This window comes from Clytia hemisphaerica, unplaced genomic scaffold (genome assembly GCF_902728285.1).
Source record: "Clytia hemisphaerica strain Z4C2 unplaced genomic scaffold, Clytia hemisphaerica genome assembly, whole genome shotgun sequence".
NCBI lineage: Eukaryota > Metazoa > Cnidaria > Hydrozoa > Leptothecata > Clytiidae > Clytia > Clytia hemisphaerica.
The window spans coordinates 615,617-630,950 of record NW_027104370.1 but is presented as its reverse complement, the minus strand read 5'-3'; the positions used below and the strand labels follow the sequence as shown (position 1 = coordinate 630,950).

General features: G+C 35.9%; 2 protein-coding genes across 2 annotated transcripts in view; one reads left to right on the top strand and one right to left on the bottom strand.

The window, feature by feature from the left end:
* The window catches only part of LOC136818475 (RNA helicase Mov10l1-like), a 120,037-nt gene that overhangs the window by 32,777 nt on the left and 71,926 nt on the right, over positions 1 to 15,334 (bottom strand). The gene's annotated exons all lie outside the window — the stretch shown is intronic.
* On the top strand, positions 218 to 8,581 carry LOC136818434 (uncharacterized). Its single transcript, XM_067074772.1, has 8 exons — positions 218 to 1,035; positions 1,901 to 2,102; positions 2,464 to 2,583; positions 2,980 to 3,060; positions 3,691 to 4,092; positions 4,901 to 5,068; positions 7,339 to 7,529; positions 7,908 to 8,581. Exons 1-8 carry the CDS (start codon positions 265 to 267, stop codon positions 8,238 to 8,240), a joined length of 2,268 nt encoding a protein of 755 aa, XP_066930873.1. The 5' UTR covers positions 218 to 264; the 3' UTR covers positions 8,241 to 8,581.

Here is a 15,334-nt window from a genome sequence, read left to right as displayed (position 1 = left end):
ACACTCAATGATTGCAAAAAGGTACCCACAAAAACAGAAGTTCAGGAAATATCTGGAAGGAATGACGTGCACCCTAACAAAAAGGACTACTTTGGAAAAAAAGTCAAAATCAACAATGATAGTTTATTTGTTCTGGCTAACAACGATGTTTACGTTTACCGAAGAACCAATCACAAGGCCAAAACATTAAATAAAATTCAGAAGTTCACTGTGCATGGGGTCAGTCAGGGCATTGCGATAGATAACGGTTACTTGTTTGTTCAAATGGCATTATTATGGGATCCAAATAGGGGAATTGTATGCCAATGTTTTGTATACATTTTGAAAAACGGTCTCTGGGAATACTCAAGTTCCTTAGAGATTACTACACAAAGTTATGACAATGATTTATATGGATTTTCGATGTCAGCTCATAATGGAACATTAGTGATCACATCTCCAAGTAGATTCAAGTCGCAATATCCTGCTGGTAAAATTTACATTCACACTATTGGCTCTTGGAAAAGAGAAGAATTGTATAAATTGGGCCGATTTGCATTTGGAATCTCCGCAGCAATATATAATGATACGATTTCCGTAGGAGATACTAGTTGTACCAATACTACACATGATTGTCAAGTTTACATTTATTACCATTATAAATCAGAACAATGGGTGGAGCAACAAGCTATACTCCCAGAGAATAAAACTCATTACGGAAAATTCGGTAGCGTGGTGGCATTGAATGAGAAATTTTTATTTGTAATAGGTTATGAAAAGTCTTCTAAAGGTTACACAAGGACAGTCTTTGTATATAAGAAAGCGGTGTTTTATCAGACGCTCAAGTATGACCTGCATCAATTATTGCCAGATACTGCTGAAATTTACGTTCGAACACTTTCTGATAGTACAATCACCTCATCCTTAAGCACGTATGGAACTAACTTGGTAGCCGGCACAGCTGCTTTGAACCATGATGGTTCTGTGTTTGTTTATACATACAATGATTTCACAGATACTTGGATCCAGAAAGAGAGGTTGCTACCGTCGCATAAGGTAAGTGTTTTATTCATTAGCTTCACCATTCTTGACTATTAGTTATTTTTTGTGTTATAAAGGCAAAACAAATTTAATTTATTGTCTTAAGGGCAAACCTCCAGAAAGATATGAGTCGGTCGGTCGGTATCATAAAAATAGATTTGTCAAATATCAAAAACAAAACCTTCCGTTGAGATTTTTCTAATCCAAGGCTTTTTCAACTTGTTCATTTGTAAAAACGAAAAACCAAAAGTCTAACCTTGAATATTACATATTCAAAATTATCATTTTTGAATGTTCAGGGTCGGTCGGATCCGTAAAACAATAAGTTAATTTGTTCTCGCCTCAATGATAATTTTAATAAGATTATCATCTTAAAGGTTTTTTACGGGAATAAAAGGAGCATATTTTAGGCTGTGTCTTCGTGCTGAGTCAGAAAAATTTAAAGCTACTTTTTTACGCAACGATATCCTGCAAACAAGTGAAAGAACGAAAGTTGTTTCGAGAAGTGACCTCACATTCTATTACTTTTGTAAATAAAAAAATAGCAAAGTTATTAGAGGAATTTTACAATCGATTGTTTTGATTTATAAGATAGAAAACGTTCTATTTTTATTTTTACTACATCAGCATCATCAGACCTTCCAATCAAAACAAAACCTTTAACCTGCAAGCTTGTAGCACAACCAACATTTTCTCAAATTTTTCTTTATACTGAAGAAACTGTACTGATTACACCTGTATGACTGACTGCAATTAATCGAAACCATTATGACGGCATACCTTCATTATACACAACAGTAGATCATGACGCAGCAATCATAATCTAGTGTTTTAGTTTAAAATTTTATAAAATGTAGGTTATATTTAAACTTGTTTCAAGGTCAATTATTTTGGGTGCTCTGTTGCGACCACAGGCAATTTAACAGTGGTTGGAAGTGATTTTAGTGAGGCAGAAGGTTCACCAGGAGGCAGAGCATTTGTTTATAGCACGTGGGTACCACCTGCAACTCGTATGCCTACCACAAACCAATCAAAGACCACTAGTAACGAAAAAACGACAACCATTACACCGGGCAACCAAGGTACCATCAATTATAGTAAACAGAGTTTGAAAGGAAACAAAAAACTCGGAAAATAAAAAAGCTTATAACATAAGGGAGACTATGGCCCCTTTGATTACTAATTTCAGAGCCCCTTTGCTTTTTTAAACATTAGAACTAGGAGTTTTAAGCCAAAAATACTGAAAAGATTTTTGTGCTTAATTTGCTCGCTTGACTTTTTTTATTTCACTTTTGATAGGGGGCGCCAACATCAAAAATTGCCTCCCCAGTTCGGCCCAATTTTGATCGACCCACCACGCCACTGACACAGACAAACCCAGATAGCTAATCCATGTGAAAATCTTTTCCAAAGTCAAATCATATTGATTTTGTACGATTTCAGGGTCCAGTATGATGGTCACAATTATAAGCATTTGTTCAGCATTTCTTGTGTTGACTTTCACCATTGTTGCTGTTTGCTATCGATTGCAGAAATACTCATACAAGCGATTCGACGAGGAAGGTATGTTCTGTGATTTTTAGAAAGATCTTTAAGGGTACGATGTACATACTTCAGCATATTTCAAAGAGCCAAATTTCGGTTCATTAAAAAAATCAAAAGGGAAATATAAAACAACTCGTCGGGTACTCTCGACGGTTTCTTTGTAGGAAATTTGAACTTAATTTTCATCCATCTTATTTTCGCACTATGAGGTTACAAGCTTGGCGTTTTTCGCTATTGATTTTCGCGGTTGACATCCACTACGAAATCTTTTCTATTTCTCAGATTTTTGAGTTTAGGATTAATTTTCGCCGTAGACACCCCAAAAATCTCATAATTAAAAATCTAAATCGTGCATTTTGAAGCTAAAATCGTGTATTTATATAATATATTCTAACAAAAAAATTTATTCGACAGATCGTCGTCCACCTTCAAGACTTCCAAACATTGCAGAAGACATCCATGAAGGATCGGAACTTATATTACTTGACGCGGAAGGTATAATTTCAACAATTCTTTATTCATTTTAACGACGATGTAATAAGCCTTTTAAAGATAACTTTGTATTAGCCCTCCGTAGACTTGTTTCTGGAAGTATTTCGAAAAAATTGTCGTAAGAGAAATAATTTTGGATTAAAGCTTTTACCTTATCGGGGAAAAAATGTCGGGGGAAAGTGACGAAAATTTTGAGGGGGTGACGAAGTTTTCCCCTGGCGATATTTTTCCCCGATATTTTATTATCACCCGAACAAAACTTTAACCCGATTTTTTTATCCCCGACCAAAACTTTTACCCGATTTTCTAAACTCTAACCAAAATTAAAATCTAAATTTTTTAAACCTTTATTAACCGAAATTACTGCTTTAAACGTCGAATTACAAGATTTTGAAGGAAACCATTTCATTTGGACAATTCAGTTGGGTGAAAGTGACTAAATTGTAAATTTCGTCGGGGAAAAGTGACGAATTTGAAATTTTGGTCGGGGGAAAGTGACGGAAATGCCTCTAGGTGATGAAATTTTTCCCCGACGAAAAAAAAACCCGACTAAATAAAACTGATATTTTTCCCCCGATAACGTATCTGATTAATTGCATTTCTAACACCCGATATTATTGTTCAAATCTACAGAATTGTCATTGGCGAAGGAAGAGTGCAATCAGCGAATCACAGAGTACTTCCAGAAGTGTCATTTTGAAGCAATGAGCAATGCCAGAGAAATGATGGAATACAAGCCGCTTGCAAAACAAGAAGATAGCGCATTCTTATTCCCAACAACTATCCGACGATTCTTAGCGGGTAGTAGAGCCGAAAGACTTTTCATCGAGTCTTCAGACTACGATTTCATCTACGAAGTCGGACCAGGAATGGTGACCCCAGATTTCAAAGAAGGACAAGAAGAATGTAGATTTTATTGCACACCCACAATGAATATTGGTTTTTATTATGTGTTTGATTCAAATAAACAAAAATTATCACCTGCAACTCTGCAAGCAAAAATGTTTGCCCAAATAATGGATCCAATCAAAGCTGGTAAGTTAGACCTATCAAACGGTCTGAAGTTAAACCTATCAAACAGTCTGAAGTTAGACCTATTAAACGGTCTGAAGTTAGACCTATCAAACGGTCTGAAGTTAGACCTATCAAACAGTCTGAAGTTAGACCTATCAAACAGTCTGAAGTTAGATCTATCAAACGGTCTGAAGTTTGACCTATCAAACGGTCTGAAGTTAGATCTATCAAACGGTGTAAAATTAGACCCATCAAACGGTCTGAAGTTAGACCTATCAAACGGTCTGAAGCTAGACCTATAAAACAGCCTAAAGTTAGACCTATAAAACGGTCTGAAGTCTGACCTATCAAATGGTCTAAAGTTAGACCTATCAAACGGTCTAAAGTTAGACCTATCAAACGGTCTGAAGTTAGACCTATCAAACGGTCTGAAGTTAGACCTATCAAACGGTCTAAAGTTAGACCTATCAAACGGTCTGAAGTTAGACCTATCAAACGGTCTGAAGTTAGACCTATCAAACAGTTTAAAGTTAGACCTATCAAACGGTCTAAAGTTAGACCTATCAAACGGTCTAAAGTTAGACCTATCAAACGGTCTGAAGTTAGACCTATCATACCTCCCTGACCACTCGATTTAAAGTGACAGAATCGAATGACTTTGGAAAGAAGATTATGAAAATAATTTTTTTTAATGAAACCAAAACCACCTACTTCTCGAGCTACAAACATTTCTACAACAAAAGTTTAAAATTTCAAAAATAAATTAGTAGAAAATCAACTTTGTCCGCTGAAAAGAGATAAGTTTCCGTTTCCATTGCATACCCTTCAGGTTCGTCAGTGTTCACAGAGCTTGAGAAACGAGAAGAATCACAAGCAGCCCTGCCGACAAAAGATGTGAACGACCATGTTTTAGCTTTACGCTTGAATCGATGGCCCAAATATGTCAATGAATGTATTAAAGATCAACTTTCAGATGAAATTTTTCAATCTATTAAAGGTAGGTTTCAAATGGGCTTTTCCAGAAAAGAAATTTAATTGGAGGGGAGGGTGGAGGAAATTTTTTTGAAATTTACCCCCCCCCAGACATTTGACTTTTGACCCTCCCGGACAGCAGGTCTAATCCCCGGAAAAGCATCAGTTGGACCCCCTAGAAATTCAAAATCACCCTCAAACGGAGCAAAATTACGCACAAACAGAACAGGTTTACAAAGACGCAAGGCAAATTTTGTAGTTTTTCACTACTTTCCGGGGGGACACTATATCCTCCCCCCCCCATGTACGAATATTTTCTAGAAGAGCCTAATGTACACCGTGGTAATCAAAAAATGCATCACTCACACTGTAAACTATTACAGTAGAGTCTCCTTAACTTGAACAAGCTTTATGGCATCTTCAGTTAACAAGAAATATTGCCCAAGGTCAAGTAACGACCGAGCTTGCGAGGTTCTTGCGTTGACCGAGGGCAATATTTTCTGTACAGCCCGAAAAAACCGGTCATTGTTGTATTTGTTAACCGTTTCCTCCAACTTCGATTGATTTTTAGCACTTTATCTCAGGAAAAATAGCGAAATAAATGTGATACGTTTATGGACCTACCTGGTTATGAATTTAACACATGTGAGCATGACCGTTAAAAAATCATTCAGAACACAAATAGTGACGATCTATTAAAATTAGTCGTTTGTTTCTTATAAAAAAAACGTTTAGAAACCAAAATTTCATGATCGTGAAATATTCTTTCATATTCAAGACTTCGTGAGCAAAAAACATCTATCTCATCAAAGAATTGAGTAATTTGACTAAGAACATTGATGTATGCTTATTAATAGTGATTCTTATAGATAAACATGCGTTTTTTGAGCAAACAAAATTTTTTTGCAAAAATATGCTTGAGCCATCTTTTACCTATTTTCATGCAAAAAATCTGAAAAAATTAAGGATCCAATTTTTCACAAAGTCCAAAAAACCCGGTTTTTTAGCCGTTTTCTGGCCCAGATTTGCCCAAAAACATTTTCTTTCGAAAAACGGGCTCCGTCACATTCGAGGGTTTATAGTTATGCATCTTTGTGCAAAAAATCATAAAGAATGAAAGAACCAATCTCGAGAAAAGCTAATTCATAAGTAATTGATAATGTGCTTATAAAAAAATATCGAATTTGGCCAGTTTTTCTATAAAAACACGCCAAGCAATCAAAATTTCATGTCTAAACACACATATTCTTCAAAAGTAAGCCCTCGTGAGCAAAAAAAAGCATCTATCTCATAAAAAAATTGAGTAATTGACTAAGAACATTGATGTATGCTTATTAATAGTGATTCTTATAGATAAACATGCGTTTTTTGAGCCAACAAATTTTTTTTGCAAAAATCTGCTTAAGCCATCTTTTAACAATGATGTTAGCCTACTCTCATGCAAAAAATCAGAAAAATTAATGATCCAATTTTTCCCCGTTTTTTAGCCGTTTTTTAGCCCAAATTTGCCCAAAAAATCTTTTTTTCGAAAATCGGGCTCCGTCACATTTTGGCCACTACCATTTTGCACCTTTGTACCAAAAATCAAAAGATTCCTACGATTCAATCCTGAGAAAAGTTGGTAACAGACGAACGAACGAACGGACGGACGGACGGACTAACACAGGTTAATTTATAGGACCTCGACCCCACCGGGAAAAATTTTCGATATTTCTCCGTTTTCTAGGGCTAAAAACTGCCATTTGTGAGGTAAAACGGGGAGAGGAGCACTGCAATCAGTGATTTGAAGAGCCTTTTTGCCCCCCCCCCAAAAAAAAACCACCTGCCACCATGCTACTGGTTGTAAAGTATTGTGATAACTATTACGGGATAGTTGAAGTTCAAACAACGTTTTTTGCTTCAATGCAATGTCTTCAACAAATTTTTAGCACCTTGCGAGCGGGCCGCAAATGACAAAAAGTGTTTTTTTCTGACGTTAGTTTAGTCTCTTCGCTTCAATGCAACGACTTCAATCCAATTCCGAGCGGGCCGCAAATGATATTTTAGCCCTTTGAAGCCTGGCGCTTTAGTTTCCTCAGCGCGGGTAGGACAATTTGAGTCACAAAACCTTTCAATACCGCCCGCCAATTGAACCTTTAATGGCTTACTTAATGACCGCTATATGGATAATAATAATATTAAAATCTTTCAGTTTCAATACCTTAACAAACCAACTGTCGTTCTCCTCTAAATTCACTTAGCTTCACCAAAATTTGACATGATTTTTTTTACAAAAAATTTTCCCTCCCTTTCCAGAGAAACCGTTATATCTGGTCTGCAAATCACATCCGAGCAGCTCTGACGAAAACAAAGATTATGAATGGAGATTATCATTTAGTGTTTTGGAAATTGAAATCGCAAAACTAATTAATGACAATCTAAGAAGGTCATACTTGATGTGTAAACATTTATTGGCAAAGACAAAACTATTGAGATTCCCAAGAAAGGTACCCAAAATTTATTGACAGATTTTTGAAACCAGCAATCTCAGTATAAAATTTAAAAATAACTTCCTCCTGATTTAAAAAAAAATTCGTATATACGTTTTTTATATGAACTTCCAAAACTTTTGAAGTCTCCGGATGTTCTTAACTTTTTGGGCTTAAGGCTTAAAATTGTTCTTATAATGTTCTTACGTTCGCCGTTCGCGAGTATCTTTGTGCAATTTCTTAACAAATAAGGTGTTTTAGGGTCCATATAATGCCTTAGAATGTTTTTACTTGTTCTTAAAATGTTTTTTGCCATCAAAGCTTTATGTTGTTATATAGTTTGTTCTTAACATGTTTTGATTTGAATGATTAAGGTACCTTTTCTCTTTGCTTTAGTGCCACGTCAAATCGTACGAGCTGAAGACAGTTTTCATGTGGTTATCAAGAGAATTGGACACTTTTGAAGGACAAGAATACGATCAAGTGGAATTAATATTGACCATATTTCAAAGACTACTTCAACATTATGAAGAACAAAATCTACCAAATTTCTTTGTTCCTCGACAAAACATTTTGGATACAAACAAGGAGGAAAAAATGATCGAAGGAAGGAAATTTTTGAAAAAATACTTCAGTGATGAATACAATATTGCTCAATTGATTGAGATTCTAGGCAAGAATGGGACAAGCTGTTTTTGCAAGCTCTTATGCGATTTGGTTGGTCGTTAAGATGTAATAAAAACAATCGTATTACTTTTTCTAAAGAACGCTATTACTTTAAATGACCAATTAGTGAAGTATCTTATAAAAACTCCAGCTCATCCCGGCAAGAATGGATGAACTTTATTTAACTCTTACAATACCGACATCAGATACAGATATAGATATTAAGTAGTGAAGAAAAGTAAAAAAATTGACTTGAACGGTGCTCGAAGTGAAGAATCTCAGTCACACGTTTATAAACTATGTAAGAACATAAGGCTTCCACGACCAAAATACAAAGAAGAAGTTAAAAATGATTTAAGGCTTTGCGGAGTTAAACGCCCGATTTCTCAGGAAAATAAACAAAGGAACATTTTTTGGCTTAAAGCTCAAAAAGTTTAAAAATATCTAAATGAAGGCTTCAAAATTTTTGGATGTTTTTATAAAACGAACAACGGGTAAATGTTTAATGACAGGGGGGCAAACCCTTAGAACCCGTGACATCTTTTATAAAACGCAACCAAACCAGCAGGTCCATTTCAAGGAATGAAATATTTAAAGAGTTTTTCGCGAGGGGTTTTTTTCGCTTAGACCTAGGAAAATTTTTCATCCATAGGGATCAGGTTTGGTTGCATCGCATAGAAGATGTGACAGGTCAAAAGGGCTTACCCTACTCGTAATACCTTTCAATTTAATGGTTTCTAATATTTTAGTAAATTTTCCCTGAATGATTTGTAGATAACATCTTGAAAGAATGTTAAATTAGTGTAAAGATTCTTACATCTGTTACATAATCTGCGTGCTTTTCGCGCGCGTACAGTTTCACGATAATCGATATGAGCCGTCGGGCGGATGAGGCGGAATAGATTATATCGACTTTGTTTCCTATTGTTATTTTATATTTTACGGGAAGATCGAGATTAGCTCGACCCTTCTCTCACTGAACATTGTAGATATCAGACGTCTTAGATTTTATATCATGTAAAGAATCATATCATAAACTACTATAACAATCGATCCACTTTAATCCAACCCAACAATTTGTACAATTAGAAATATTGAAGAAAAAAAGAAAAACTTTATAAAAAGATTTTTAATTTTCCATGGTCATCACAAGCAACTTCAAAAACAATTGAAATGGAACGTCCCAGATAAAAGAACAAGACGTATGAAACATCCTGAGACGTCCAAGAAGGACGTTCTAAGAACTCTAGCGAACGTTCTAGCTCATCTACTTCATTTACTAGTTTAGTATAGTATTAGAACGTTAGTGAACGTTCACGATTTGCCGCTGTTCAGGGTACGTTTTTCAACTCCATGATTCCCGGGTAGGGTGATAAAATCAGCAAAATCTCTCGTAGGATACCTTTTTGGGGAATTTGGGGAAAGTCCATTTTTCGAACCTCAGCAGAACATCCGTCGGTCGGCAAGAGTAGTATTCCTCGTGGGAACGCTCCCAATCTGAAGTTATTAACCTTTGTTGACAAAAGATCTTTTGCGTGAGTTCGAGAACATCCAGGGACGTTCATTAACATCAACGTTCTTAAACGTTCTGGTCGTCCCTGGACGTTCCAAAACGTTATGGAGCGTTCCATTCCATCTGTATTTCAAATAATAATGGCCAATCCTCAAAAATTCTGTTAATTTTCTTCCTGATTGATACCTTTTTAAAGCCACAATCACCCTCGAAATATATTGAGATTTTAGTGTATTCTAACGTTTTTCATAATTTAAAGTTCGGGCGAGAATTGCTATTTTAGCACTTCCACTTTCTTCCATTGAATATTTCGATTTTAGAGGGGTTTGGTGGCTTCTAGGCTATATTCCAAGCCTCGTTCGAGCAAATTTGAGCTAATATATCTTATCTGCCAAAAAAATGATATGCGACAATAAAAATCGGAGATTTTTATTCAGTTGAGCTCGATGGATATTTGACGAAGCGAAGCTGAATCTTCAAAATATTTCAATATCTTTCGAACTATATAATAACGTATGTAACAAACCTAATTATTTGCATTTAATTGACTGTCAAGTGGAATAAACGATAAAACGAAAGCCGTGACGTTTGGTATAGACTAGAGTGTTACGAGAAGACTCATTGGTTAATCTCTTTCAATTAAACACCACTTAGTATGGACGTTTGGTGTCAATATGACGGAAATTATTAACCCAGAAAAAATATTTTCGTTACTTTGAACTACCCATAACAATCAACTTTAACAAGCATTTCCACTAAAAGTTAAAATTTCCAAATAATAAATCTATTTTACTATACTTAATGAGTTTATGAAAAATGCGTGTGACGCCATGATGGTAGCAAAGCTGCAATTTCGAATGGTTTGTCAGGGGGTTGATTCGAGTATGAAAGAGGGATTTCGTACAGTTTTGAGAGAAAAAAATCTTCTTGTCTTTCGAATAAGGAGTTGGTGATACGTCGTAGTTTTTATTTTATGTTTAAAATTTCATTTTCATCTATGATTGAGCGCGAGAATTAGCACTACCTTCCGATAAGCCCCCGTCCAAGAAAGAATCCCCGTTCGAATCCCCTACAGTGACTTTTTGACGAAAATAATTCTGACGTCGATTATTCGAAAAATCATGTGGCGTATTCGAACTTTAGAAGGAGTGTCATTTGGCGTGTCTTTTTCTACGAAAAAGTTGTAAAATTTGAGTGTTTAAGTAGTCAATGTGCAGTTAACAAGTGATACTTTTATGGACTTACCTGGTTATGCATTTAACATATATATAATTGATATCTACGTGAGAGTGACCATTAAACAATCATTCAGAACACAAATAGTGACGATCTATTAAAATTAGTCGTTTGTTTCTTATAAAAAAACGTTTAGAAAGCAAAATTTCATGTTCTTGAAATATTCTATCATATTCAAGACTTCGTGAGCAAAAAACATCTATCTCATAAAAAAAATCCGTAATTTCGCTAAGAACATGCTTATTAATAGTGATTCTTATTCTTCGCCACGGCATGACGTCAGAACTGGGGTACAACAGAACACTTACTAAAGATTAATTATGTGTTTTCAGTAAAGATAATCTTTTAGTGAGTTAAACCATGGTGTTTGTTTTACCCTCGAAATTATTAAATCTTATTGGTTGAAAAGGATGTCACATGACTTTCCGTGGCAAAGAATAGATAAACATGCATTTTTTGAGCCAACAAAATTTTTTTGCAAACTAATCTGCTTGAGCCATCTTTTACCAATGATGGTACCCTACTTTCATGCAAAAAATCAGAAAAAATTAATGATCCAATTTTTCACAAAGTCCAAAAAACCCTTTTTTAAGCCGTTTTTTAGCTAAGATTTACCCCAAAATTTTTTTTTCAAAAATCAGGCTCCGTCACACTTTAGCCACTACCATTTTGCACCTTTGTACCGAAAATCAAAAGATTCCTATGATTCAATCCTGAGAAAAATTGGTAGCAGACGAACGAACGGACGGACAAACACAGGTTAATTTATAGGACCTCCACAGGGGTAGGTCCAAAAAAAACGGAGGTCCTGCACTCGAAAAGTGGATATAAATTGTTGACCCGTAAGTTCAGCTATGCCTACGATTGTTTTGAAATCAAAGTATCTATTATTTGGTATTTTAAAGCGCGTCATGTCGACCTTAAATTCGTAGATACAGCTTTTATATTTTTTTCCATTCATATAAACTGATGATACATTTGACGCTCTCAATGTGACGTTTTACTGTTCAATAAGTTCCCGCTTTCGGTTAAACTCAAATCGCATTCAAACTTCCTGAAAAAAACTCATAATTGACAGTTTATTGTTTACTAAGCTAATTTTATGGTGAAGATTAAGTCACATTCTCTCATTCAATTTGAAGCATAAAAAGGTATTTACGAGAAATCTTCCAACTACTCGATGCACCCCCGTGGTTGATGAAAACTAATTCGAATTCCCCCTCCCAAAATGCACTGTAAGGGTCGAAATCAGCAAAGAAGAGAAAAATTGCACTCTGAGGATGTAAAATTTGGAAAATCTGACTAAATGCATTTTCGCCCAAATTTACTCAAAGTTTCTCTGCACTGTCAGGGTCCCATTTCAAAGGTTTAATTTTTGGACGTACGGTCGTTTTCGAATCGAGTGCCCCCGGGTCATCAAGCAATGTACGTTATAATTAAAGAAACAAGGTTCAAATTCACCCGGCAATATGCAGAAAAGCTAAATGTGACCACTTTTTGCTTTTCAAGCTCCAACCCAATTTAATCACTTTACGTTGCTGGACTTACTGGCAATATGCATTTCAAAGAAACACGTCTGGCTCAATTCCATATATCACCAAGAATTTGTATTCCTTTGAAATTGATTGGGTGGTAAAAGTCATTTCTCCGAACTCTAAAATTTTCTGGGAAAGTTTTGCCACACATATTGGGCCTTTCAAGATACCTTTACAGGGCAGTATTCTGAAAAGTTTTACACCTGTAGTTATTGACAAGTTTTGTGACAACTAAAGGATTATAACATCCGCTATCTTTTTAGGTCTCTTCGCCGCGTTGGTATAACGGTGAATTGCACAGTCTTTCCAATAGAGATATTTAGCCCATAATCTTGTGATATGTTAGAGTGCAGTACAGGGCCTACTAGTAGTTGGTATGGATCGCCAGCAAGAATGATCTGTCGGGAAAGAAAGTTGACAGGTGTGCAGGTTGCTCAATCGATGAAGATTTTAGGTCAAAATAATTAAGAGCCATTGTTTTTTTAAGACACAGTCGACATTGTTAGAATGTGGGAATCATTCGATGTAATAGTCGTGAGGACCATAGATCCCAGTTTTTGCAAAGGAAAACCAAACGAAAAGCTTTGGAAGAGAGCGGATCAATATAAGAGCCACCCCCCAGCGGTTGGCGTGATGGAGGGTTTTTCGTGGCGTGATGGCGTGAAATCTTGAAAAAAACGACGTGATGGCGTGAAAATGAAGTGCCGGCGTGATCGTGAAAATTATATTTATAAGTTGAATCGTAATTCTATGTCCATTTTAGCCAATTTAGAGGGTTTAAATTTCAATTTTTTTTGGTCGGTCCCAACAATGGTGGGGCCTCCTATAGATCTCATTTTAAAACATAAGAGAAACGGTGCAAACAGTTTTATGCATCTGCCATTTATCCTTGTAACTTCCAATTGTCTTTAGCAGTTGCTAGCTAGTCTTCAAAATAAAGTCGAATGCTATGAGAGGGTCGAAAATTGAAAATTTCTCCCGTCGGTGCAAACAATGTTGCGCTTCCTCCGTAACTAACATTTTCCTCTATTTCTTAGATGCTTATTCTTAGATGCATCAAAGGCATCAGGTCCTTTATTTCAGGAAAATATATATTTATAGCAAAGCCTTAAACAGAAAGAAGCAACAGGTTTATCATGAGTAATTTTGAGCAGATTGGTATTGATCAAAGGAATCCTGTGATGTATAAACCATATTTTGGAAAAAATAGACTAAATGGGGCGATTTTAGCCATACTAAATTGAAAATTTCTCCCATCGGCGCAAACCATGGTTGCACCTCCTCGTTCCCCTTGTGAAAACTATTCACGCTAATTCATAATCAATGCCCATGGGTCCCGTCAACTGGGGACCAGGGGTTGTGAAATGGGTCCTAAAATAGCACTTTGAACCCTTCAGAATTCAAAAATTTTCTCCGTTGCCCAACCATGGTGGGCTTTGTAAATTTACTCAAATATACCTCAACCCTCAAACTTTGATGTGACCAACCAGTTGTCAAACTATTTTCGATATGCACAAGTCAAGATTAGGTAATTTTTGCTATCGGAAACACCCGAAAAAACTGGAATTTGACCCCTGTGTATTACTAAAAATAGAAAAACAGAGGTCAAATTTCTTCCAGATTTTTCGGATGTTTCCCATAGGAAAAATGATATAATCTTGACTTACGGGTATGAGAATACCGAAAAACGTAATCCGAGTAATGGACAAAACATAGCTTATCTTTTTAAATACCTATGATTATAAATTTTTTTCATAATTTATCAAATTTTGTTTCTGAAATCTCGAAATCTCTAATTTCTATGACAGGTATAGGAAAAGTGGGAAGTATAAAATTTATTTGATAAAAGATGCAAACTGTAAAATGTTTAGTTTCGAGAATAGAGTGTACTAGAGTGTACTTAATCTTGCAGTTGTGGCCAAAACGCTATTTTTGACGGCTATTTCATTTAGGGTTCAATATTTATTATATTTTGACGGGGATTTAAAATGGCGGATTTGAAGATTTAAACACGAGAATCACTTTACCCTTTAAGTGCCACGGTGATTTTTTCTATTTTTTTTTCTAAAGAAAATCGTTAGTTCAAACGTTAAAGGCTTATTTCTCCGGATCTGGAAGGAGTTAGAAGCTCGTTTATAGTCCGTTGGATAGCTTAGTGTCTCCTCTTTCTTTTAGGCGCCTTCGGCGCCGCCTGATTTAGGAAAAGCAGGTTGGGCGGTGGCTAAGGGGGGGGGGTAGGTGCGCAGACTTGCCTGAATGATAGAAAGGTGCGCAGTGGTAAACTTCAAATTAATTCGCTGGATGACAGAATCAAATAAATCAGGGCCAAATTTGGAGGTTCTTGGCTCACTCCTTGACCAAAAATGGTCAAAAAATGGTCAAAATCTTAAATTTTCTTTTGACTTTTTAGCTTAAAATCTCGCTGAAAAGACTCACTTTTGATTTTTTTTTGCTTGACCATGAAGCCCAATCCAATTCCTACGAAGTAGACCGAAAATGACGATTTCTAACTCAAACTGGGCATTACATACATAGCCCATGTCTGATATATACGACATTGGCACTTAAAGGGTTAATATTTGACCTTAAAATGAAGATCTTAGTTAATGTTTGACTCGAAAGGTTATGTTAATTTCAGTGGGAATTTTATTGGACGGCGATGGCTGATATTAGCGAGTTTATTTATTTTCAATTCTAAAGACAGTAAAGTGACTAAAGCGATTTGGAAAAACCCGCAGTTCTGACCCACAAAATCGAGGGCGGTAAAAGTACTGATTTACTGTCGTCCTCAGTCAGTCAGAATGTAGACAACTTAGAACCTTACCGTCTCCGTCGCTTTAAAACGTAAATACATAAACTCACTATTAAAGGTG

Bases quoted from the DNA above. Each gene is read 5' to 3' on its own strand.
- LOC136818434 (XM_067074772.1), top strand. From the start codon at position 265: ATGGCATTATTATGGGATCCAAATAGGGGAATTGTATGCCAATGTTTT. The intron at 4,093-4,900 runs GTAAGTTAGACC...CATACCCTTCAG, and splicing joins AATGGATCCAATCAAAGCTG to GTTCGTCAGTGTTCACAGAG. The intron at 7,530-7,907 runs GTACCCAAAATT...TCTTTGCTTTAG, and splicing joins TATTGAGATTCCCAAGAAAG to TGCCACGTCAAATCGTACGA.